This window comes from Oncorhynchus keta, chromosome 2, assembly GCF_023373465.1.
Source record: "Oncorhynchus keta strain PuntledgeMale-10-30-2019 chromosome 2, Oket_V2, whole genome shotgun sequence".
Classification (NCBI taxonomy): domain Eukaryota; kingdom Metazoa; phylum Chordata; class Actinopteri; order Salmoniformes; family Salmonidae; genus Oncorhynchus; species Oncorhynchus keta.
In genome coordinates, this window is record NC_068422.1 from 29,224,364 (window position 1) to 29,249,877 (window position 25,514).

General features: G+C 43.3%; 3 protein-coding genes across 4 annotated transcripts; 2 read left to right on the plus strand and 1 right to left on the minus strand.

The window, feature by feature from the left end:
* Window positions 1-7: 7 nt before the first annotated feature.
* ifit8 (interferon-induced protein with tetratricopeptide repeats 8) lies at window positions 8-7,201 on the plus strand. 2 transcript variants are annotated; one of them, XM_035794560.2, is made up of 6 exons: window positions 21-212; window positions 473-585; window positions 1,499-1,963; window positions 2,161-2,464; window positions 3,451-3,678; window positions 5,987-7,201. In XM_035794560.2, the coding sequence occupies exons 2-6, from the start codon at window positions 581-583 to the stop codon at window positions 6,359-6,361; spliced, it is 1,377 nt and encodes a 458-aa protein (XP_035650453.1). In that variant the 5' UTR covers window positions 21-212; window positions 473-580; the 3' UTR covers window positions 6,362-7,201. The 2 variants fall into 2 exon arrangements, with proteins under 2 accessions (XP_035650470.1, XP_035650453.1); XM_035794577.2 differs by lacking the exon at window positions 3,451-3,678 and having other exon boundaries at window positions 8-212.
* A 714-nt stretch (window positions 7,202-7,915) lies between these two features.
* Window positions 7,916-13,516, plus strand: LOC118398835 (proteoglycan 4). Its single transcript, XM_035794589.2, has 3 exons — window positions 7,916-9,071; window positions 9,158-9,282; window positions 9,991-13,516. The coding sequence occupies exons 1-3, from the start codon at window positions 8,046-8,048 to the stop codon at window positions 13,514-13,516; spliced, it is 4,677 nt and encodes a 1,558-aa protein (XP_035650482.2). The 5' UTR covers window positions 7,916-8,045.
* A 2,071-nt stretch (window positions 13,517-15,587) lies between these two features.
* On the minus strand, window positions 15,588-25,003 carry vdac2 (voltage-dependent anion channel 2). Its single transcript, XM_035794603.2, has 9 exons — window positions 24,848-25,003; window positions 23,363-23,434; window positions 22,891-22,940; window positions 22,482-22,634; window positions 22,219-22,271; window positions 20,956-21,183; window positions 20,410-20,560; window positions 20,069-20,126; window positions 15,588-16,617 (listed from the first exon to the last, which is right to left on the minus strand). The coding sequence occupies exons 2-9, from the start codon at window positions 23,427-23,429 to the stop codon at window positions 16,526-16,528; spliced, it is 852 nt and encodes a 283-aa protein (XP_035650496.1). The 5' UTR covers window positions 23,430-23,434; window positions 24,848-25,003; the 3' UTR covers window positions 15,588-16,525.
* Between the last annotated feature and the right edge of the window lie 511 nt (window positions 25,004-25,514).

Consider the following 25,514-nt stretch of genomic DNA (forward strand, 5'->3'; position numbering starts at 1 on the left):
AACAGGACAACGACCCTAAGAACACAGTCAAGACAATAAAGGAGTGGCTTCATGACAGATGTCCTTGAGTGGCCCAGCCAGACCCCAGACTTGAACCTGATCGAACATCTTTGGAAAGACCAGAAAACAGCTGTGCAGCAACGCTCCCTATCCAACCTGACAGAGCTTGAGAGGATCTGCAGAGAAGAATGTGAGAAACTCCCTACATACAGGTGTGCCAAGCTTGTCGCGTCATAAATGTGCTAACATTTCTAAAAACCTGTTTTTCTTATCATTATAAGGGAGTGAGTGTAGATTGAAGAGAGAAAAAAAACTATTTAATCAATTTTATAATAAGACTAAGGTAACAAAATGTGGAAAAAGTTAAGGTGTCTGAATAGTTTCCAAATGCATTGTAGATTTTATTTCAAGATATGGGTGTGGTTAACATTGGCTGCCATAAACTTTCATTTTACTGTGATCCCTGTAATAGAAACTGAAACTTAACTGAGAGCAATAAAAGACACAGTCACTATCAGAAAACACACTTCATCTGAACAGGGACAGCTGGTATTTGAAAAAACAAGTCCTGATTTGAATTATGAGGTAAGCAATGGGGGGGTTTAAGTAATTCTTTTTTTGTTACAATTTAATTTTAGTATTTTTGAATATGATATGACCCCTTGGTAAGCAATCTTCATTTTTTTAGTGCATTATCATATGTGTAACCGATGCGAAATGGTTAGCTAGTTTGCGGTGGTGCGCTCTAATATCGTTTCAATCGGTGACGTCACTTGCTCTGAGACCTTGAAGTAGTGGTTCCCCTTGCTTAGCAAGGGCCGTGGCTTTTATGGAACGATGGGTAACGATGCTTCGTGGGTGGCTGTTGTTGATGTGTGCAGAGGGTCCCTGGTTCGCGCCCGGATTGGGGCGAGGGAACAGATTAACCTTATCCTGTTACATATGCATAATTTGCTATATTCAAAATGCTTTCTTCTCATTGTGTAATACATTTATTTGCTATGAACTTTAAAGGCCTAGTGCAGTCAACATGTACTTTTTCTTGTGTTTTTATTTCATATTGTACAACAGCTGATGAAACAAAGAGTGTGAAAACATTTGATCAGTGTTAATTCCTGATAGTTGCTGGTAGAAAAATACAATATATACAGGACCTTCCAATTAGAAGGTTCGAAATGGCGGGAGTTACGGGTTTCCATGATGACATCACTATGCTCTAAATTTGGTGATAGGCCAATACGAACAAGAGTTCCAAACCTCTCTGCCAATAACATCCTGTTTTCAGTTTCCCCCTCCCCACTCAGACCTCTCCCAGACAGTCCTAGCAAAATTATTACTTGAGAATTCGTTGTTTTTTTGCAAAAAAGGTTTTAGTTGCCCATTTTAATGGAAATCTATTACAGTAAGGTACTTAAATGTTGTCCATAAATTATCTGATATTGATTTAAAAACAGCTAAATTACTGTTTACATTTTCTCAAAATCAAAATCATTCTCAGTGACAGTGAGAACACCCTTGAAAAAAAACTAAAGAAACTGCAATGTCACTTCACCTGGGAGCTAAACAAGGAACAGGCTGACCTCAACCTCCTGGAGATAAAACTACGTGAAACGCTGGAAGTAGTTCAGGAGGGCTTTGAAGGCAATCTGAAAAGACACAGTTTAAACCTGCTGGCTTATATTAAACACCTAAAAGCTGAAGATAAGAGATCACTGGAATGCTTAGAGAAGGCAGAGAGGGAAAACGCTCATGGCGAGAGGCTGTGTGTAGTGACGTATGGAAACCTGGCCTGGGTCTGCCATCACATTGGAGATGACATAAGAGCAGACGGGTATATTCAGAAGCTGGAGGAGATACACAAGGCCTCTGCCACAGCCTCAACCTCTGTCCTGCTTGTGCCCAGAGAGGTCCACAGTGAAAAGGCCTGGTCCCTCCTCAAGTTCTCAAAGCACCACTACACAAGGTATCTAGATTAATTATTTATTATGTATATTGTAATAAAAGGCTGACTGATGACTGTTGGCTTTATGTACTGTTTAGTCTGATTTCACTTTTGGAAATCAATAACACCTCTCCTTTCAGTCCTTTTTCCTCATCTACCCTCCCCTATTCTCTCCCCTCACTTATCCTGTTTCTTTTCTTCCCTTCTCATCTCCTTAGAGCCAAGGAGTGCTTTCAGGAGGCTCTGCAGATGGAGCCTGAAGATAAGGAGTGGAACTCGGGTTTTGCCTTCTCTCTGTTCCGCCAAGAGGGCCTGGTGACTAGGGAGGACCAGAGGCTCTCCTATGAGGATTCCCTTGCTGTTAAACAGCTGAAGTATGTCCTGGAGCTCAACCCAGACAGTGCCATGACCAGGGTCTACCTGGGCCTGAAGTGCTACAAGAACCGGAGGAACGCAGAGGCCTGGGGCTACATGAGGAAGGCTCTGAGTCTGGCACCCTACGACCTCAGTGTGGTACTACAGGTTGGGAGAGAAGTTTAGGCTAAAAAGCATTCTAATGCTCTAAGATTAGGTCACATAATTCTGTGATGTGTTGGACCTATAGGTATTTTGGATTTAAAATGAACAGTTTCTGTCTATATATGACTATCCAGGGTTGTGTGTATTAGTAGGGCATGCACAAAGTGTTATGCCTCCTGTTTCACTCCATTTAAAATGGGTTTCTCCTATTTTGTGCTTTCTGAACACCATCGAGCGCATCCTGGTTGCATCACTGGTTGCATCACTGCCTGGTGTGGCAACTGCTCGGGCCTCCGACCACAAGGCAAAACAGAGGGCATTGCGTACGGCTCAGTATATCACTGGGACCAAGCTTCCTGCCATCCAGGACCTCTGTACCAGGCAGTGTCACAGGAAGGCCCAAATAAATTGTCAAACTCCAGCCACCCTAGTCATAGACTGTTCTCTCTGCTACCGCACTGCAAGCAGTACCGGAGTGCCAAGTCTAGGTCCAAGAGGCTTCTTAACAGCTTCTATCCCCAATCCATAAGACTCCTGAACATCTAATCAAATGGCTACCCAGACTACTTGTATTGCCCCCCCCCCCCCTTCTTTTATACCGCTGCTACTCTCTGTTATTATCTATGCATATGTAACAGTATAACTTTAGACGTCCCCTTGCCCATACCCGGGAGCGAACCAGGGACCCTCTGCTCACATCAACAACAGTCACCCACGAAAGCATCGTTGCCTATCGTTCCACAAAAGCCGCGTTTCACATCCGTTACACAGTCACTTTAATTACTACCTACATGTACATATTACCTCAATTACCTCGACTAACCTCTTTATTTTACTGCTGCTCTTTAATTACTTGTTCCTTTAATTTCTTATTCATATTTTTTAAACTGCATTGTTGATTAGGAGCTTGTAAGTAAGCATTTCACTGTAAGGTCTCTACACCTGTTGCATTCAATGCATGTGACTAATAACATTTGATTTGATTTGAGGTGGGGAGGTTCATGAAAAAGGAGCAGAGTTATGATGAAGCCCTGGCAGTGCTCCTTAGGATGCTGCAGAGGGCGCCAAACTCTTCTCGCCTGCACCACGAGATAGCCAACAACTACCGCTGGAGGGCTAAGCAGAGCGGAGACCCCCACAACCAAACCCTGCTCAAACGCTGTGTGTTCCATTTGGAGGAGGGGGCACGCCTCAACCCCACACACATCTACCCTCAGGTTAGAGATACATGCATGCACACACACACACAGTGATAAACACACGCAGGACAGGGAAGCTACATCAAATCAAATTGTAGTAGTCACATGCGCCGAATACAACAGGTATTACAATGAAATGCTTACTCACGAGCCCCTAACCAACAATGCAGTTAAAAAAAAACATGCCCTAAGGATTTTTTTAAAAAGTAACAAGTAATTAAAAAGCAGCAGTAAAATAACAATTGCTAGACTATTATATACAGGGGGGTACCAGTACAGAGTCAACGTGCAGAGACATCGGTTATTTGAGGTAATGTGTACATGTAGGTAGAGTTACTAAAGTGACTATGCATAGATGATAACAACAGAGAGTAGTAGCAGTGTAAAAGGGGGGACAACGCAAATAGTCTGGGTAGCCATTTGATTAGGTGTTCAGGAGTCTTATGGCTTGGGGGTAGAAGCTGTTTAGAAGCCTCTTGGACCTAGACTTGGCACTCAGTGTACCGCTTGCTGTGCGGTAGCAGAGAGAACAGTCTATGAATAGGGTGGCTGGAGTCTTTGACAATTTGTAGGGCCTTCCTCTGACACGGCCTGGTATAGATGTCCTGGATGGCAGGAAGTTTAGCCCCAGTGATGTACTGGGCCCTTTGCACTGCCCCCTGTAGTGCCTTGCAGTCGGAGGTCGAGCAGTTGCCACACCAGGCAGTGATGCAACCAGGATACTCTCAATGGTGCAGCTGTTAAACCTTTTGAGGATCTGAGGACCCATGCCAAATCTTTTTAGTCTCATGAGGGGGAATAGGTTTTGTAGTGCCCTTCTTCACGACTGTCTTGGTGTGTTTGAACCATGTTAGTTTGTTGGGGATGTGGACACCAAGGAACTTGAAGCTCTCAACCTGCTGCACTGCATCCCCGTCGATGAGAATGGGAGCGTGCTCAGTCATATTTTTCCTGTAGTCCAAAATCATCTCCTCTCTCTTGATCATGTTGAGGGAGAGGTTGTTGTCCTGGCACCACACCGCCAGGTCTCTGACCTCTTCCCCTATAGACTGTCTCGTTGTTGTCGGTGATCAGGCCTATCACTGCTGTGTCATTGGCAAACTTAATGATGGTTTTGGAGTCATGCCTGGTTTTGCAGTCATTAATAAATATGGAGTACAGGAGGGGAGTGAGCACGCACCCCTGAGGGTCCCCTATGTTAAGGATCAGCGTGGCGGATATGTTGTTACCTACCCGTACCACCTGGGGGCGACCCGTCAGGAAGTCCAGGATCCAGTTGCAGAGGGAGGTGTTTAGTCCCTGGGTCCTTAGCTTATTGATGAGCTTTGAGGGTACTATGGTGTTGAATGCTGAGCTGTAGTCAATGAATAGCATTCGCACATTGGTGTTCCTTTTGTCCAGGTGGGAAACGGCAGTGTGGAGTGCAATAGAGATTGCATCATCTGTGGCTCTGTTGGGGCGGTATGCAAATTAGAGTGGGTCTAGGGATTCTAAGATAATGGTGTTGATGTGAGCCATGACCAGCATTTCAAAGCACTTCATGGATACAGACATGAGTGCTTCGGGTCGGTAGTCATTTAGGCAGGTTACACTAGTGTTCTTGGGCACAGGCACTGTGGGGGTCTGCTTAAAACATGTTAGTTTACCGACTCGGGCAGGGAGATATTAAAAATGTCAGTGTAGACACTTGCCAGTTGGTCAGTGCATGCTCGCAGTACATGTCCTGGTTATCCGTCTGGCCCAGCGGCGAATGTTGACCTGTTTAAAGGTCTTACTCACATCGGCTGCGAAGAGCGTGATCAAGCAGTCTTGAATGTCCCGTTAGTAGTTTAATCTTCCGTGTCGGTCATCTATTTTATTGTCCAAAGATTGCACGTTTGCTAGCAGAATGGAAGGAAGTGGGGGTTTATTCGATCGCCTATGAATTCTCAGAAGTCAGCCAGCCCTCTGGACCCTTTTTCTCCGCCTCCTCTTCACGCATATCAAGGGGATCTGGGCCTGTTCCCGAAAAAGCAGTATATTGTTCACGTCGTCAGACTCGTTAAAGGAAAAAAAGGATTTTGCCAGTCCGTGGTGAGTAATCGCAGTCCTGATGCTCAGAAGTTATTTTTGGTCATAAGAGTATCGGCAACATTGTGTACAAAATACGTTTTGAAAAATATGTTATAAACAAAAAAACAAAAAAAATCGGTTGGGGACATACACTATTATCACTGATTTACCACATCCATTCTCCTCTCGACTCTGACCCAGATGATATTCAAATACTTTATCACTGAGTTATGGTAATAATATCCAAACAAGACAATCTCCTCCTCTCCCCCAGGTGGAGCTGGCTGTGAGGTACTCAGAGCTGAAGGACACCAGTAAGGCCATGGAGAAGTTCCAAGAGCTGTGGTCCCGGTCAGATCTGAAGCCCTCCGACCGCCAGGCCTGGCACCGCATGTATGGTGACGTCCAGCTCTACCACCTGGGCTCTGAGCGGACCGCTGTCAACCACTACAAGGAGGGCATGAGGCTCTATAACATATCAACTGAATGGAGTCAGTGTAGAAGAAGGCTGCTCAAAGTGCTGAGGTTTAACAAGGATAGGAGAGGAGATGACCCCTATGATATCAGAGAGTTCGTTGACTCATTCAAGAGAGGGGTTTTTAATGTGGAGGACGCTGGGGTGTCGACACTGACACTGGGCCACCCCTAGTCCACTTCATAATGAGTAGCCTTCCACTTTACCATCAACAGCTCTTTACATGTTTGATCATTCATAATAACAATTTGCTGATAATGCATTTAATATACACTGAGTACACCAAACATTAGGAACACCTTCCTAATATTGAATTGCCCCCCCTCTTTGGCCTCAGAACAACCTCAATTCAGCCGGGCATGGACTCTACAAGGTGTCGATCCTGTCCCATGTTGACTCCAATGCCTTTGGGTGGTGGACCATTCTTCATTCACACGGGAAACTCTTGAGCGTGGAAAAATCCAATTGCAGTTCTTAACACAAACCGGTGTGCCTGGCACCGACTACAATTCCCTGTTCAAAGGCAATTCAATATTTTGTCTTGCACATTCATCCTCTGAATGGCACACATACACAATCCATGTCTCAATTGTCTCAAGGCTTAAAAATCTTTATTTAACCTATCCCCTCCCCTTCATCTACACTGATTGAAGTGGATTTAACAAGTGACATCAATAAGGGATCATAGCTTTCACCTGGATTCACCTGGTCAGTCTTTGTCATGTGTATATACTGACTGACTTTCACTTGGTCTAAAAAGCACTTTACATACACTTTTTTTGTATAGGGGGTGGGGTGAAGGGAATTAGGGGTGACTAATAAAATACTACGTTACCCATCAAATTGAAATATATAAATATAATATATTTAAATATAAACATTTTGCTTATGACATTGTTTAAAATAAGTGAATCACTGTGCATGCTATTCTAACATACAGCTGAGAAGTGACATGGAGTTAAGTGCTAATTTTTGTAAAATATACTATTTCACAATAAAAAATGTTTGCTGATACATTGTTTTCTCTTATTGCAGCCAGTGACCGTAAACACATATTTACTATTCTCTCTATGAGGTTTTCATATCTCATCAATAGTGTAAAAGGCTATCCTTCATCTGATATCATATATTATTCACTCAAATATATCACTGATTTCTATGGGGCAACCTACATAAAGTAAAACATTGCTTGTAGTGAGGTGTGAAGAATGGCTGCATCACTGGAACACATCCAAGTCATTTGTCTGATTTCTGGCTCTTCAGCCAGCCTGTCTGTGCCGAGACTTGTGCATTTGTCCTCATATAGACATTTCTAAAAAGGTGCAAGGTTAAAAGTGCTGCTTGACTGAGAAATGGGAGTGGTTATGTCTAGGCCTAGGGTGATTCTTGCATGACTATTTTACACTTTCATTACAGTAGTCTCGTGTAGGGCTATAAAGTAATATTACAAGCAAAGCAAATTCAGCCAAACCAGAATGTACAACCACTTTCCATAATATTAAGAAAATCATCAAAACAAGGAAAGCTTTAGCCCCTTGAATAAAACAATAGTCTGAACACTTAAAATGTATTAAAGATGTATTAGACTTGAGATTTTGAGGTGTCATTGTAGACTACAGACGTTAAGGGAAATGCTCTCCTATGGGCTACGTCACTGCTGTCTGCGACAAAACAATGAGGGAGAGAGATAGATAGCGAGAGGACGCGCGCGTTGGCAAGCAGTCAAGCCTACAGCTGATTCAATACATTTTCAGCACTATGGACAGTTCCATTTTGCAGCGCGAGCAGACAGCGGGGGTATAAAAGATAGGAGCAGCGCTACTTAGCCTACCAACACCGCTAAGACAACTGAGGCAACATGAGCCACCAAATTGAGAATCGGTCGGGTTCTCCACAAAGAGCTCAAGATGACTATTCCCGCTATCAACACAAACTGACCGGATCCCCCTCGGCGTCCAGGACCGTTATAGGTTTTGGGTCGGCTACCGCATTTATGAACAGAGGATATGCGACGACGCCGAAGAGCGAATTCGGATCGGTTCCGAGATCGGATATCTTTTTAGATTTATCAAACACGTTTACCGGGGTGTTGACGAAAATTAATGAGAAAGAACTGCTCCATGGGCTGAACGGCCGTTTCACCGGGTTCATCGAGAAGGTGCGTCATTTGGAGCACCAAAATGAATTGCTCGAGAGGGAAATCGAGGAAATCAAACAGAAGGCACAGTCACCCGCATCTCTGGCACAGGAGCACGAGTTGGAGCTTATGGATCTGAGGAAACTAGTGCATGACATCACCCTTCAGAAGCGTCAGATCGTGATAGAACATCAGAACCTGGAGGAAGACTTCCTCACCTTGAGAGACAAATACGACCAGGAGGCTCGTGAACGCTCGGATGCAGAGAAAGGCATCCTGGTGCTGAAAAAGGACGCCAACAACGCATACCTGGCAAAACTTCAGCTGGACAAGAAAGCGCAATCTCTGGTGGACGAGATTCACTTCCTGAAGAAAAACCATGAGGACGAGGTGTTGGAGATGGTGGCCCAGATCTACGAGTCTCAGGTGACGGTCGAGGGGCATGCCTTTGCAAAACCCGATATCACTGCGGCTCTCCGGGACATCCGTGCAGAGTTGGAAAGTCACGCCGCCTCCGACATCCTTGAGGTCGAGGAGAGTTTCCGTGTCCAGTTCACAAAGTTGACAAAAGCGGCAGAGAGCAACAGAAAGGCGCTGAAGGCAACACAGCAGGAGATCCAGGAGAACAGGAGGCGCTTCCAAGGGAAGAACATTGAACTGGACTGCGCGAAAGGAACGAGAGAGGCCCTGGAAAAACAACGACATGAGCTGGAGGAGCGTCACTATTCCGAAATGATTAATTACCAGGTAGGCTATGGTTTATTTTGTACCTCTAATAATTTATTGCAAATAAACATATGCATTTGTATGATGACCCCTGCTTTTCTGTCCAGGACACTGTCAGGCAGCTTGAGAATGAGCTGACTAATGCTAAACTAGACATGTCTGGCCACCTGAGAGAGTACCAGGACCTGCTGAATGTCAAAATGGCTTTGGATGTGGAGATTCTCTCTTACAGGTAAGAGACAAACTCTGTCTCTCTCACTAGATAAGGAAACTTGTGTGGAGCTTGTTTTGGTCATTTTGAATATCAAAGTCTAGCCATACAATATCCTTGACAAAGGAAAATACCACGTGTTATTTTTTATTTAACTTTTATTTAATTAGCCAAATCAGTAAAGAACAAATTATTATTTACAATGACGGCCTACCCCTGCCAAACTCTAACCCCAACGATGCTGGGAAAATTGTGTGCCGCCCTATGGGACTCCCAATCATGGCTTTTTGTGATACAGCCTGGAATCAAACCAAGGTCTGTAGTGACGCCTCTAGCACTGAGATGCAGTGCTTTAGACCGCTGCGCCACTCGGGAGTTGTAGTGTGTTCCTGGATCTATTTCTGGGGATAACCAGGGTGTGCACCTTTTATTCTACCCCATCACTAAAACATTTGAAAATGTGCAAAACTGTCATAGTGTTAGTGAGGGATCACTACAGACACAGTTAATAACGTATAACAAAAAAAGAAACAGTAGACATTTTATAGAAATAGAGGAAGTTTGATTTCATATTTAACACATCAAATGAACAGATCATGGCTTATATCACAATACACAATGACACTTTAGTCATAATATGGATATTGAGACACATCTACACAAATTGGGACATATCCATATTATTGTCATGATGGTAATCACGCCTAATAAGTCTCTGTCTCCATATAGGAAACTCCTGGAGGGTGAGGAGTTCCATCTGTCCACCATCTCTGACACCCACATCTCCATGCCCTACATCTACCGCCAGTCCCCTGTCTACACCCTGTCTTCCCTGGCCCGGCAGGGAGGGCCCACACGCAGGTCTGAGCCCCAGTACAAGTTTGTAGAGGAGATCATCACTGAGACCACCAGAGAGGTGGAGTCCGAGTTTGAGGAGACAGGCTCTGAGGAGACAGGAGAGGGAGAGAAGGAGGGAGAGGAGAGTGACAAAGCTGAGAGGAGGGGTAAGGAAGAGGAGGATGAGGAGAAAGTGGAAGATGTAGGTAAAGTGGATCTTAAAGTGGATGCCCCAGAGAAAGAGGGGGAACAGGAGGAAGAGTCTAAGGGCCAGCAGATAGAAACATCAGCAGAGGTTGAGGTAAATGGAGATGGAGTTAACACTAGCAAGGGAGAAAATGGAGAGGAAAGAGATGACAAAGGAGAGGAGGACATTGACACAGGTGACAATACACAAAGTGAAGTCAAATCAGATAAGGCCACCAGTGAGGAAGAGAAGGAAAAACTGGACACAGAGATAGACGGTGAGATAAAAGATGTGGGGGAGCCATTAGAAAACGATAACACCCCAAAACATGACAAGTCCCTGCCAGAGGTTCCCATGAAGTGTGACATTTCCATAGAACCCAAAACGTCAGAGTCAGAGGATATTCAAACAGAAAGTTCAATAAAGGGTGAACCACAGGTCCCCACAGAGGACATCTCCAAAGAGCCCAAAAAGGTGTCAGAGGAGAGCAAAAAAGAAAGCCCACCAAAAGAGAAAAAAGAGGTAGATCTGAAAGAGCAGAGCGCCCTAGCACTGGAGCAGAAGCCTGATCAGAAGGTGCACAGAGAATCAGACCAACTTCAAGAGGCAGAGAGTGCTGTGGCAACACAAGAAGAGGATCTCCCTGAGCCCACAGAGAAGGACATGACATCCCATGATATCACTGCTGAGCTGAAAAACAGCTCCACCAAGGAGACATGGGGACAGGTGAAGTCACCAGATGATTCTGGTGTAAAAACTACACAGGATGACAAAACGGTAGGAGGTAGAATTTCAGCCAGACTTCCCAGCACAACAACTGAGTGTGAGGAAGAGCCTGTGCCACAGACCCCTGAAAAGGAGGTGGGTCTGACAGAGCCAAAAATGAGCAGCAATGATGATGGTGTAAAATCTGTTGAGCAGAATGAATCTAATGGCAGTGAAAATTTCACAAATGATATCATAACAGCTGAGGAAAAAGTGAAAGAATCTGATACATCCTCTAAACTAGACACAACTATCTCCCCTAAAGAGGAAACAACCCCACAACCAGAGCCAACCGTCACCCCCAAAGAAGAAACATCCCCAAAAATGGACCCAATGGTCACCCCCAAGAACGAGACATCACCTAAACCAGACCCCACAGTCACCCCTAAAGAAGAAACATCACAATCAGACCCAACCATTACCCTTAAAGAAGAACCATCCCCTAAATCAGAATCAGCACTCACCCCTAAAGAAACTTTCCCCAAACCAGCCCCAACTATCACCCCCAAAGAGACCTCCCCTAAACCAGAAACAACCACCACCCCTAAAGAAGGAACTTCCCCAAATCCAGAACCAGCAATCACACCTAAAGAGCCTTCCCCAAAACCAGCCTCAATCATCACCCCTATAGAAAAAACTTCCCAAAAACTAGAGCCAGCAGTCACCCCTAAAGAAGAATCTACCCCCAAACCAGAATCAACCATCACCCCAAAATATGAAATATCCCCTAAACCAGCCCCAACCGTCACCCCTAAAGAAGAAACATGCCCAAAACCAGACCCAACCGTCACCCCTAAAGAAGAAACATGCCCAAAACCAGACCCAACCGTCACCCCTAAAGAAGAAACATGCCCAAAACCAGACCCAACCGTTACCCCTAAAGAAGAAACATGCCCAAAACCAGACCCAACCGTCACCCCTAAAGAAGAAACAAGCCCAAAACCAGACCCAACCGTTACCCCTAAAGAAGAAACATGCCCAAAACCAGACCCAACAGTCACCCCGAAAGAAGAAACAAGCCCAAAACCAGACCCAACCGTCACCCCTAAAGAAGGAACTTCCCCAAAATCAGCCTCAAACGTCACCACTAAAGAGGAAACCTCCCCTAAACCAGAATCAACCATCACCCCAAAATATGAAATATCCCCTAAACCAGCCCTAACCGTCACCCCCAAAGAAGAAACATCCCCAAAAATGGACCCAATGGTCACCCCCAAGGATGAGACATCACCTAAACCAGACCCCACAGTCACCCATAAAGAAGAAACATCACAACCAGACCCAACCATTACCCCTAAAGAAGAACCATCCCCTAAACCAGAACCAGCAGTCACCCCTAAAGAAACTTTCCCCAAACCAGCCCCAACTATCACCCCCAAAGAGACCTTCCCTAAACCAGAAACAACCACCACCCCTAAAGAAGAAACTTCCCCCAAACCAGAATCAACCATCACTCCAAAATATGAAATATCCCCTAAAGAAGAAACATCCCCAAAACCAGAAGTCACCCCTAAAGAAGGAACTTCCCCAAAACCAGAAGTCACCCCTAAAGAAGGAACTTCCCCAAACATCACCACTAAAGAAGGAACTTCCCCAAAACCAGAAGTCACCCCTAAAGAAGAAACATCCCCAAAACCAGAAGTCACCCCTAAAGAAGGAACATCCCCAAAACCAACCCCAAACATCACCCCTAAAGAAGAAACTTCACCAAAACCAACCCCAAACATCACCCCTAAAGAAGGAACTTCCCCAAAATCGGCCTCAAACGTCACCACTAAAGAGGAAACCTCCCCTAAACCAGAATCAACCATCACCCCAAAATATGAAATATCCCCTAAACCAGCCCCAACCATTACCCCTAAAGAAGAAACATCCCCTAAACCGGCCCCAACCATCAAACCTACCGAGATCACCCCTAAAGATGAAATATCCCCTATATCAAACTTAATCATTACCCCAGAATCAACGACCACCCCTACAGAGAGTGAAATGATCAGCAGTGGAGGCAAAGCTGAGACTGCCACACCACCAGAGAAACAGGTGTCTTCCGTTGCAAAGAGCAAGGACTCACACAGAGAGGCGCCAGAGAGCAGCACAACTCAGGAGAAACCAGAGGAAAGTACGGATAAAGAGCCTGAGAAGGTTACGGATCCAAACGATGAAACCCCAAAGACAGAGAACGTGAAGACCAAGGCCTCTGAGGAAAAACCTGAACATGTGGAGATATCTATTACAAAGACATCGCCAGTGAAAGAACAGGATGTATCAACCATGGGTTTGAAAGAGAAAACTGTTGACGGGAAGACAACAGAAGGGGCACAATCTAAAATAGATGAGAAAGGCTTTACAAGAGGTGATGAAGACAGCAAAGATGACAAAACTGCAAAGACACCAACAGGGCAAGCTGCTCAGCCAATTGCAGAAAAGCAAGCTAAACCTAAAACCTGGGACTTAACCTCTTTTTAGAAAGACCAGATTTAGAGGTCAGTAGAAGTTTTCTATAAACCTGCATGATTAGTGCAAGCCTTCGAAGCAATATGAGAACTGCTCCACCTTGAAAGATTAACTGACACTTAATATGTTCAGTATCATAATTATTAACTGTCAATTATGAGACCATTAAAGAGCTCCTGTGAGATATGTACTGCAATATGGAATGTAACAAATCAAAAGCTGTATTTTGCGGTTCCTGTTTTCTTCTGCCCAAGCGATGATTGGAATTGGGATGATAATGTTCATGGTTGATAATGTGATTTGATAATGCCTGAATAAGCCAAGAAATAAATGCTATTGGAAGAGCACTTCTGTTTCCAGCTATTCTAACTTGCTGTGCTGTATTCCACCTGATAAGATGCACCACATAACAGCCAATTTAAGAGTTTAAAAAAAAAGGCTTTTGCCTTTACATCAGTGTCCCCATGATGAAACAGAGGTACTTTAGGGTCACCCAGTTGCTCATAAAAGTGCATTATAGTCAGGTCTTTATATAGACCAAAGTATCTGGATAAGGTGACCCTCAATTCATCAGCTTTGAAAGTGTGCTGCTGACACACCACATTGTTGAACTGACCTTGTTCCCTGACCCTCACAATCTTTTACCCATGAGAGGTTGTCTATAGGCCAGCTTCCAGGCCAACTATACTGAACAAAAATAAATGCAACATGTAAAGCTTTCATGAGCTGAAGTAAAATATCCCATACATTTTACATAAACACAAAATGCTCATTTCTCTCAAATGTTGTGCATACATTTGTTTACATACCTGTTAGTGAGCATTTCTACTTTGCCAAGATAATCCATCCACAACCCCAGACTACGTGTAACCACGCCAACCCAGGACCTCCACATCCAGCTTCTTCACCTGCGGGATTTTCTGAGACCAGCCACCCAGACAGCTGATGAAACTGTGGTTTTGCACAACCGAAGAGTCAGAAACCGTCTCAGGGAAGCTCAGCTGCATGCTCATCATCCTCACCAGGGTCTTGAACCGACTTCAGTGGGTAAATGCTCACTTTCGATGGCCACTAGCACGCTGCAGAAGTGTGCTCTTCAATGATGAATCCTGGTTTCAACTGTACGGGCAGATGGCAGACCGCGTGCGTGGCAAAATACGTCCCAGTTCTTCCGTAGCCTGCACACTCAGACATGTCACCCATTGAGCATGTTTGGAACTCTGGATCGACAGTGCGTTCTAGTTCCCGCCAATATCCAGCAACTTCGCACAACCATGGAAGTGTGGGAGAACATTGCACAGGCCACAAACAGCCTGACCAACTATGTGAAGATGTGTTGCGCTGCATAAGGCAAATGGTGGTCACACCAGATACTGCGGCCAACAGATGCATATCTGTATTCCTAGTCATGTGAAATCCATAGATTATGGCCTCATTTCAAATGACGTCATGTAACTCACGAAAATCTTTGAAATTGTTATATTTCTATTTGTCCGCCTTGATAGTGGTTTAACATACCAGACTGCAGTCAATGACGAGGCAAACAATCGTTTGATGGAATTTGAAATATAGAGCACAAAACATCATGGACACCTGATCTGTCCATGTCAGACTTACCAGGTGAAAGCTATGATCCCATATTGATATCACTTGTTAAATCCACTTCAAATCAGTGTAGATGAAGGGGAGGAGCCAGGTTAAAGAAGTATTTTTAAGCCTTGTGAAATGAATTGTGTGCCATTCAGAGGGTGAATGGGCAAGACTAGATTTAAGTGCCAAGAACTGCAACGCTGCTAGGTATTTCAAGCTTAACAGTGTCCCATGAGTGTCAAGAATGGACAACCACCCAAAGGACATCCAGCCAACTTGACACAACTGTGGGAAACATCATGGAGCCAGCTTCCCTGTGGAAGCCTTTGATACCATGTCAAGTCCATGCCTCAATGAATACAGGCTATTCTGAAGGCAAAAGGGGGTGCCACTCAATATTAGGAAGGTGTTCCTAATGTTTGGTATACTCCGTGTATATGCAAGACCTCCCAAGGCCAGAGAAGTTCAGCTCTCAATAAAAGCCAGGAGTTGGTTTCTGGAGTTCAAAGACTTTATTGAAAAGTTAAACATACACGTAACAACCTTCCAGGTTTCCGGTGATCTCGTTCTCAGTCAGCCAAGTGACCAGAAGCTACTGGGATAGCATTGACACTGAACTTGACTTAGTGTACACCACACCAAAGCCGGACAGTATCCAGGCAGTTTGGCTTTACTGTGAACCTTATTAAACCCTCCCATAGTAGTCTGCAGCAAAGTAGAAAACAAAAGAAAGCCTGCCAGGTCAGCCAAGAATGAAAGGTTTTAACCCCAACATAGAATCTGTTTCAAGCCACCCAAAATCTGCTCAGTTTAAGCGAGGGCTTCATGTACAGTGTTGATATAACATCTCAAATCCCAATGGCTGACTGACAGATCATAACAGTACAACACAGCTTTAACCTCGTCCTCATGTGCGTGGAAGGAAAAACAAAAAGGCGTATGATGATATTTAAATAGTAGGGGAGCCTAGTGCAGTGAATAACGCAGTTATAAATGAGATGTGTTCAGACAAGATATTAGATGATTGGTTAGAAATGGTCAAATCTGAAATGTATGACCAAACCCAACCACTGTGTTTAACCAATCTGATGTCTCACCAAATAAAAACACTTCAGAGATGTACATAGAAGCCACAAGTGACCAACTAGCTACATGGAAGGAGAACAATGTGGTGTATTTTATTGTCATGGCCATGTTGGATAGATGCAATGAGAAGGTGTATAAATGATTGACCCACTGAAACTGTCTTTGATGGAAACGGCAAAGAAAACATTTACAACAAAGAATGACGGGGTAGTGTTTTTTTCTCGTTGTAGCCTCTGAACAAATCCCTTCCATTCATGATATACCCCCTTGCTGGTTTGAGTTGGAAATGCATTTTAAGGGCAGATACTGCTGATATTATCTCGTTTCCTTCACCGCAAGGAGAGTTTAGGCCTCCAGTTCCAACCCCAGGCCCAGCTTGTGGCCTCCAGTGTTGATGCCCTTACCATCTACCAGGGCAGAGAGGGTGAGTTTCACACCTGCAACAGGAGAGAAGTAGTCAGGGTCACATTCAGGATGACAGTAAAGAAAATAGGTGTCAACTAGGGATTGAAATTAAGCAAGCCAGAAGGTAGTACTTTCAAATAGATGTGCAGAACTACTGAAAATCCTCAAGTTCCATCCCCGGTGTCAACATCGCAGATATAAATCTCCTATAGAACACATATGATTTCCTATTTTTAAAATGAGATACTTGCTGAGATAATCAGCGATCAAGTCGTTGGAATCTCCCCTTTAAACAGCATGCATAATGGCAGTCGCTGGGAATATCTAGTCGCTAGCCCCCTCTCTCTATTGACCAACAGTCGCTCCTTTCATTAAAAATGACTGGTTGCCGGTAGCTCGTTTGCGGATGATCTCACCATGTGCGAGTCCTCAGTAAAATATGAACATCTTTAAAATCCATTTGTGCAGTACAGTGCACTTATACATGCACTTATAGAAACATTCCTACTTCCCTCCATATAATGTACAGCATTGTCCAATGAATTTATATTGCAGACAGTACTGTATGAGAGTCATTACGGGCTTAGGTTGAGGAAGAGAAGCAGATACTTGTTTGTGAACAACCCTTCAAAATCGCAGATTAGGCTATTTCAGCAACACCTGTTGCTGACAGGTGTATACAAATTGAGCACACCCATACAATCTCCATAAACAAACACTGACAGTAGAATGGCCTTACTGAAGAGCTGTGACTTTCAATGTGGCACCGTCATAGGATACCACCTTTCCAACAAGTCAGTTCGTCAAATGTCTGCCCTGCTAGAGCCGCCCCAGTCAACTGCAAGTGCTGTTATTGTGAAGTCGAAACGTCTAGAAACAACAACGGCTTAGCTGCAAAGTGGTAGGCCACAGAAGCTCACAGAACAGGACAGCAGAGTGCTGAAGTACGTACAAATCGTCAGTCGCAACACTCACTACAGAGTTCCAAACTGCCTTTGGAAGCATTATCATCACAAGAACTGTTTGTCGGGAACTTAATGAAATGTATTTGCATGGCCGAGCAGTCGCACGCAAGCCTAAGATCATCATGCGCAATGCCAATCGTCGGCTGAAGTGGTGTAAAACTCAGCACCATTGGACTCTGGAGCAGTGGAAACACGTTCTCTGGAGTGGTAATCACGTTTCACCATCTGGCATTTCGACGGACAAATATGGGATTGGCGGATGTCAGGAGAACGCTACCTGCCCCAATGCATAGAGCCAACTGTAAAGTTTGGGGGAGGATTAATGGCCTGGGGCTGTTCTTCATAGTTTGTGCTAGGGCCCTTAGTTCCAGTGAAGGGAGATCTTGATGCTACACTAGACGATGACATTCTAGACGATTCTGTGCTTCCAACTTTGTAGCAACAATTTGGGGAAGGCCCTTTCCCGGTTTCAGCATGACAATGCCCCATGTGCACAAAGCGAGGACCATATAGAAATGGTTTGTCGAGATCGGTGTGGAAGAACTTGACTGGCCTGCACACAGCCCTGACCTCAACCCCAGCGAACACCTTTGGGATGAATTGAAATGTCGACTGAGGTCAGGCCCAACATCAGTGCCTGACCTAACTAATACTCGTGGCTGAATGGAAGCAAGTCCCCGGAGCAATGTTCCAACATCTAGTGGAAAGCCTCACCAGAAGAGTGGAGGGTGTTATAGCAGCAAGGGGGATGGGGGGGACCAACTCCATGTTAATGCCCATAATTTCAGAATGAGATGTTTGATGAGCAGGTGTCCACATACTTTTGGTCATGTAGTGTATTATGAAGTGTGGGTTGGCCCTCAGCTCATAAAAGCAGTGAGCTACAGAGAATGGTTTAACACACAAGAGGACCACTTTTAATTAATACTTAAGTGCTGTCCCTACATATGTACTTGAACAGTGAAGCTAAAAAACTTTTCATTTGGCTCTATACTCCAACATTTGGGACTTGAAATCAAATGTTTTATGTGAGGTGACAGTACAGAATGTCACTTTTTATTACATATCCATTTTAGCGGTTAGAAATTAAAGCACTTTATGAATCTAGTCCCCCCATTTAAAGCAGTCTTAAGTATTTGGACAAATTTGCATAGTATATTTAATTTATTCATAAGCTTAGTATTTGGGCCCATAATTCTAGCACGCAATGACAAAGCTTATGACACTACAAACTTGGATGCATTTGCAGGGTGACCCAGTCCCCGAAGTGACTTAATAAACCCTCTCGCATATTATTGAGGTCTACTCAGGAATTCAGCATTCCGTTATCTTGCCAAACCCCTCATCACATTTATGGATAGCGGAGGTTGTCTTTACAGGTCTGATTAGAGTTTAACCTTTCAGTAATGCTATTGGTCAACAACTCAGATGTTATTTAAAGGTCTTGGATTCATTGTGCCTTCTCTTTGTTCCTGATCCACGCTGGTGAGATATACACTCTCCCATGAGCTATGGGCCATGGCACAAGCTATTGTTTCTTTGTCCCATTCCCTCTCTGATTATGCTTCGAATAATGTTTTGTAACTGAATTTTATGCCTTTTATTTGATTTCAATCATTTAGCAAAGTAATTAAATACATCTATATTTAGAATTCCATTCTCAGACCTTTGATTGCTGCAACTCAACTGTAGTCTCTTGCATATTTTTAAATCTTATAGATAACATTTTAAATAGGCTGATTGCATATGTTACGCCCCTGAAAACAGGGGAGAAATAATCACGAGAGTGATACGGTGTTGTATACTCAATTCAACGTTTAGTTCAATGAGAAAAGACCGCGATTTTCCCCAGGAATATGGGTGGAGACCAGAGCAATCGATCTCCGGCTCAGATTAAGAGCATTTCGTAGAACACAGATTAACACTTTTAGGCACCACAAAATAAAGTAATCAATATAACGTTTACACATTACTCTCACAATTCGTACCATTTGACAGATTTTAACTTTAACAATTATATGAATGTTATCAATCTCTATCAACTAATACTGAATGCATATTTTTAACCTTAGATGTTTTAAGATCCTCCAATACTATGAACTTACTAATACTTTTTAATGTATAACAGGCTATGAATATTTCCTTTAACCTGTCACACAGTCTTATCATGGGTCACATGAAGAATATATAATATTATGCACGTATCAAATATTCACCCAATACACAGTTTGTGCCCAATATAAATGAATAGTAAATAATGTAGTGTGTAGTGTGTCATTTGAGTCACTTTTATTGTAAATAAGAATATAATATGAAACAAAAAAATCTCTAGCTTAAATAGATGGATTTTGATGGGGATTTATTATTTTATTATGCACTTAGATTTGCGCAGGGCACAGACATCGACTTTAGGAACAACCTGTGCTGTGAACTTTATTCTAGTGACAGCTGATAAAATAACCTTTAGAAACACCAATAAGATAACTATTATAATTATCCTTAAAACAAGAGGTCTTACCTGGTCTCAGCGTCTGGGTATAGCCAACACCGACAAGGCTGTTGTTGTTCACTTTAGCCTGAAAAGACCAAATGAATTGATTAACTTAAAATCCAAAGGCAGATAACGACAGTCAGAAATGTACTTAGCAACTCTGATATTTCAGAGCCAGACAATGTAGTGGGGTGTAGAAGATATTTCTTGCATGTGTTCTTAGGATACAAAGGACACAGTCCCAGACACAGATTAAGCAACAACAAATAAAATTGATGGAAAATCTCCATTGACAATGCTTTTCAGTCCTGGACTAGGCTACATGTGTCTGAAACTGGCACAAAGATTAACTCGTGCTCGGTACTTACACTGATGGAGGCGCTCTTGTCCAGCTGGTATTTGGCTGCAATGCCAAAGTTTGTGCTGTTGCTGCCGGCAGTCCAGGCAAGGTTGACCGCCGTCTCCAGCACTGGGCTCACCTTCTGGTAGATGGAGCCGCCAAACTGTGCACCGTCGTTACTGTAACACAAGAAAGGAGAGAAGATTTGAGAGAGAACTGCACAGGCTTTACAGTAACAATAACCAGGGAGAGGAGTGATAAGAGGGTATTTCTCTGTAGACCAGTTTGAAATAAAGCCCTTTCCTCTACCCTCATATGCAGTTTGTTGGGCCTGACATATTAAACCCTGTATAGGGGCTTTGGTTCAATCGTTGGATATTCAATGATTATAATTTCTAAGTTGAACCATCACCATATTGCCTACAGCTCTGTCTATTCACCCATGTCAGCATTAAAAATAAAAAAACGTTTTACAATTGAATGTAATTGGTAATGCATGTACACAGCAGAGCACTGGAAAGTCATTACATTTTAAATAGAAAGGCATAATAAACTAATGTATGCCCTCAATTACACGTTGGTGTGCAGCTGGAAGTCCCCGGTCTTGTATCCCACAGCGAAGTTGTTCTGGGTCATCTTAGACTTGGCCGTGTCAAAAGTCATCTGGTAGCCGGCGAGCCAGCCCTCGTAACCCACGACGGCCGCCCCGTGGATAGTGGGGCCAGCAAAGTCAAAGTCGACATCACAGCCCAGGTTGACAAACTCGCGCTTGTAGGCGGTCTTGACTTTGCCGCTCTTCTTGCTGTTGGAAAGGAAAACAGTTTTGGTTAACCATAGCCTACAGTCTGAACTATAATATTTTGAATGAACAGCTAAACAGCTCAGGCTTAATATAGCCAGTCTGAGGGAAATGTAGCAACCGTAACATAATGAATGCAATTGGGACAAACCAAGAAGAAAAAACATCACTCCAGTAGTAATTCACCTATACACTTATGTTCATAATCAATAGTCCACAAGCAATAACAATTCGGAGCCAAGTCTTTCTGGAACATTACACCAGCCAACAAGGCTTACAGTAGGTGCACCAACACACACAACAACAAATCAGACTTTATGAGCCTCTTGTGCTAATGTTACATGACACCAAGCCCAGTTCTAAACTAATAGCCTGGCCAGCATGAAGCTCGCTGAGAAACTAGCCTTCTGTGGGTTGAAGTTACCCCCAGACACCGATCTTGAGTCCGTTTTGCATTGTCTGTACTAATGGTTAAGTTTAGGATAAAGGAAGCGGATCCTAGATCTGTGCCTAGGGGAAACTCATCCCACGGAGCTCAGTGGACATGCAGTGACTCATGGAGGAATAAGGATATGAATGGGCACTTCAGGCTAACGTTGGACCAAATCATGGTTTCAGCGGCATAAAAAAAATCTAGTAAATTGGCAGTGCACATTGATGCGACCAATAAAACATACAAATTGGATAGCAAAGTCAATGGGTTGCTAAATGTGTCCAAATGGTTACAGTTTTGGAGGCCCTGCTAGGAGAATAAACTACATTCAAATAAAAGCACAAAAACAGTAACACAATCCATGGCTTGGATGTGATTCAAATAATACTACACAATACTACACAGTGCTAAAGTTTATTTGACTGACCAGTCACCTCAGATCCACCCACAAGCCTCTGAGGACTGCGCACCCCAGATCATGTAAGGACACCAGGTGCTGGACTGACTCTTCTGGACAAGCTACATGTTCATACCATCAGCACCCATAGATCCTTTAAGTACTAGAACTAGTCCTCTGCATTGAACTTGTACATGACTAATCATACCCAGTGTTTGGTGAGAAGGTTGTGTCGAATGTCAGCTTCAGACCCTTGGCAATCTAGAGGGAACCAGAACAGAAAGTTGGGAAAAGACTGGCAACACAAGGTTGATCTAACTGCAGTTAATTTGATCAATACATATTGCATATGAATTATTTGTTTGAATCACCTTTTATTGTGTCAAGGCTATCATGACGCTCCATAGACAGATTTTATTGTGTAAGGATAACCAATTGAGTTCCAAAAATAACGTTTTTTTGAATCCGAACCTGGTCTTCAACGGTGATCTCTGTTCCCAGGGTGTTGTCAGTGTTCCACTTCTCTGTGAAGGTCAGGCCATACTCGGACCTCTTGTATTTGGTTTCAAGGCTACCTGCCACCTTGCTGGTGTCCGTGTTTGAGGAGCCAGCTGTTTTGAACTCCTGTATAACATTTGTAAAAAGATTCAAATCAGGATATGAACAAACTTGTATAATTATCTGAAAGCTCCTGGGTTATCATCATCAAGGAGTGTATTGAACTATACTGCCGTCAAGCTCCCAGGGTTGTAAATTCAAATGACCTTCTATTACACAATTACTGCAATCATAAACATGTCTAAACTTTTACATATGTTATAGTAGATACAATTAATTTTCAAAGTACACAAATTATTAGGAAGAAAATAAGTAAACTTACCACTCCGCTGTCAGACTTGGTCTTCACATCAAGCTTCACCAGGCCAAACCCTTTAGGGGGAAAAGCAAAGTTCTTATGAATTAAAAGCTATTTCGCAACCCTCGCATTGTTCAAATTCATCCTCGGACGGTTTAAACCATATGACATTTTCACCCTTTGATATGCCAAAACTGTAAACATATCATGCCGTGTGATAATTGATCCGGTGCCAAATAGGGGAGAACATGTAGAAATGTGCTGTAAGAAGATTTTTTTGCATATGTTTTTTATATATCTAAAATATTTTCCTTGGACACAAAAATAACATGTCACGACAACAGCTTACATATAGGAGCACCCGCCCAGCCTTCCTATTGGTTTAGCATGCCTCTAACAAAGCCACCCTATTGGTTATTCTTGTTCTTACACAAGGTGTTCAATACAACCAAATCAATGACCAGTATAGCCTATTCCAGAGTGAAAGGTACAGTACCATAGCCTTTGTTGAAGATATCCTTGGCAGATTTGCCAAGGTCACCATATGATGGAGGCACTGCCATTACACCTGCAGCAGGAAAAAAAATATGCATATATTACACAGTCAGAGTATATTTTAGTTTACAAAATGACTGTGCAAGGGTGCGTAGTTCAGAAAACAATGTTTCTTTTGAGTCTATAATCATAGCTACTCATCCAAAACAGCTAGTCATCCTTTGGGATAATATTTATTTTCCCCCAACTTAAGGGCGTGGTTGCCTGTCTGTATAAGAGCCAGCTCTATCATCCCAGAGCATGGGTTCCCTTGCAGATGCTGGATATGATAAGTGGCCTGTCTGTCTGCATAGCTCTGCATGGCCAACTTATTTAAACTGACGCTAGGCCATGACTCTGTGACTCACTCAGTCAAGGCTAGGTGGAGGAAAATAAAACAATTCCAGAAAGGGTGTGTTTGGGAAGGGCTCCACTCCCCAGCCAAGTACTGTCTCCTACCCAGTCTGTCTCATTAATCAATCAATAACTGGGTATGGTGCAACTCAGAGACTCCATTACTAATCTCCTAGAACAGTCTCTAGGACAGACCGTGGTAGGAGGGCTTTCTGTTACATAACCACGCAGTCATTCCTGGTTCATGTGGTGTTTGTGTAGTGAATCTATTTTTGACATCCTGTGGTTGTCATAACAGCTGAATCAGTTTGGATGAAACAAGTTGACATTGTCACCACACTGTTACAATATGGTTCAGGAATGCCTGGTATTCCACACTAACAGTGTCAGGTATTCATTCATCTGTCACTACACACTTTTCAGAAGTGACAACCATAAAACCTATAAAAATGTATGCGTTAATTAAGCAATTCGACATATGCCATTCAGCAGAGCCAGCTGGGTGGTAGCTAGTTAGCCAGCTAAGGTTAACAGATAGTGAGAAGCTGTACTTTCAAGTTCCAGTTCTGTATCTAACGTTAGCTAAGGTTGCTGGCTAGCTAGCAAGCTAATGATATGGAAAATATAATGGTATGCCAATTATGGCAACTGTAACGACAAACGTCATACTGAGCAAAGGTGGGCAAGGTTAACTGAGGGAAGCCATTGATATATTCAACCTATCCTATTGCTACCAAGGAAGCTAACTAACTAGCTACAGCTAACGTAGCGGTCTAGTTAGCAGATTGAGTTGGCTATCGAACGTTACTGTTACAAAATGGAAGTTAACTCACAGTTAGCTACTCCAAGTAACAAAGTAATCCAGTTTAATTTGTGGTCTTAATTTCACACACATGTGCACCGGACATGAGTTGTCCGCTACAGTACTCGTAGCATAACTCAATAGCTAGCTTATGCTAACCGGCTAGCTAGCTAGGAACATTTAGCGATTGCGTGTCAGGCAGTACTCGGGCAAGCGTGGTCATAAACTGCGACAAATATACAGTTTGGCTAGTTAATCTACAGTAAAATCCAGTTCAGTTGCTTCACTCACCGGTAAAATATGGGACTATAGGTCAACTAAAGTGACTTTATTCAGATATTTGTGGCGCCGCTGTAGACTTCGCCGGTTGGACTGGAGAGTAGGACGAATTGAAGGAGACTGCAAGGAATGACGTCCACAGCATATCAAACATCCGATGCGAAGGACCTGTCCTTGAAACATGTTCACCTGTCTTAACATACTTGCAGATTCATGACAAAATAATTACAAAATGAACAAAGATAAAAATGCATTTGTTTTGCTGTAAATATTTTTTTGTACATTTTCTTTATTATAGAATCATCCATTTCCGGGTGTAACTTCTCATTGACATCTATATTTGATCGTGTGGAGTAGGTCATGGGTCATGTGGAGTACGATCACCAGAATGAGAAAGGCACTGAGGGAGTAATCCGTACATATCTGACTGGTGTGAGACTTTATCGACTATTCTGATCTCAAATCTATTTATATCGTCTTCTTAGACTTGTATAAAGCCTTCGATACAGTGGAACATGAGTTTCTATTTCTTATGCAAGGTTGCCAATTTTGCTTTACCTCTTCCTGCTTGCAACCCAACTTTTTACAAGTTGTATTATATCCAACGATACACAGTTGAAGTTGGAAGGTTACATACACTTTGGTTGGAGTCATTAAAACTCGTTTTTCTACCACTCCA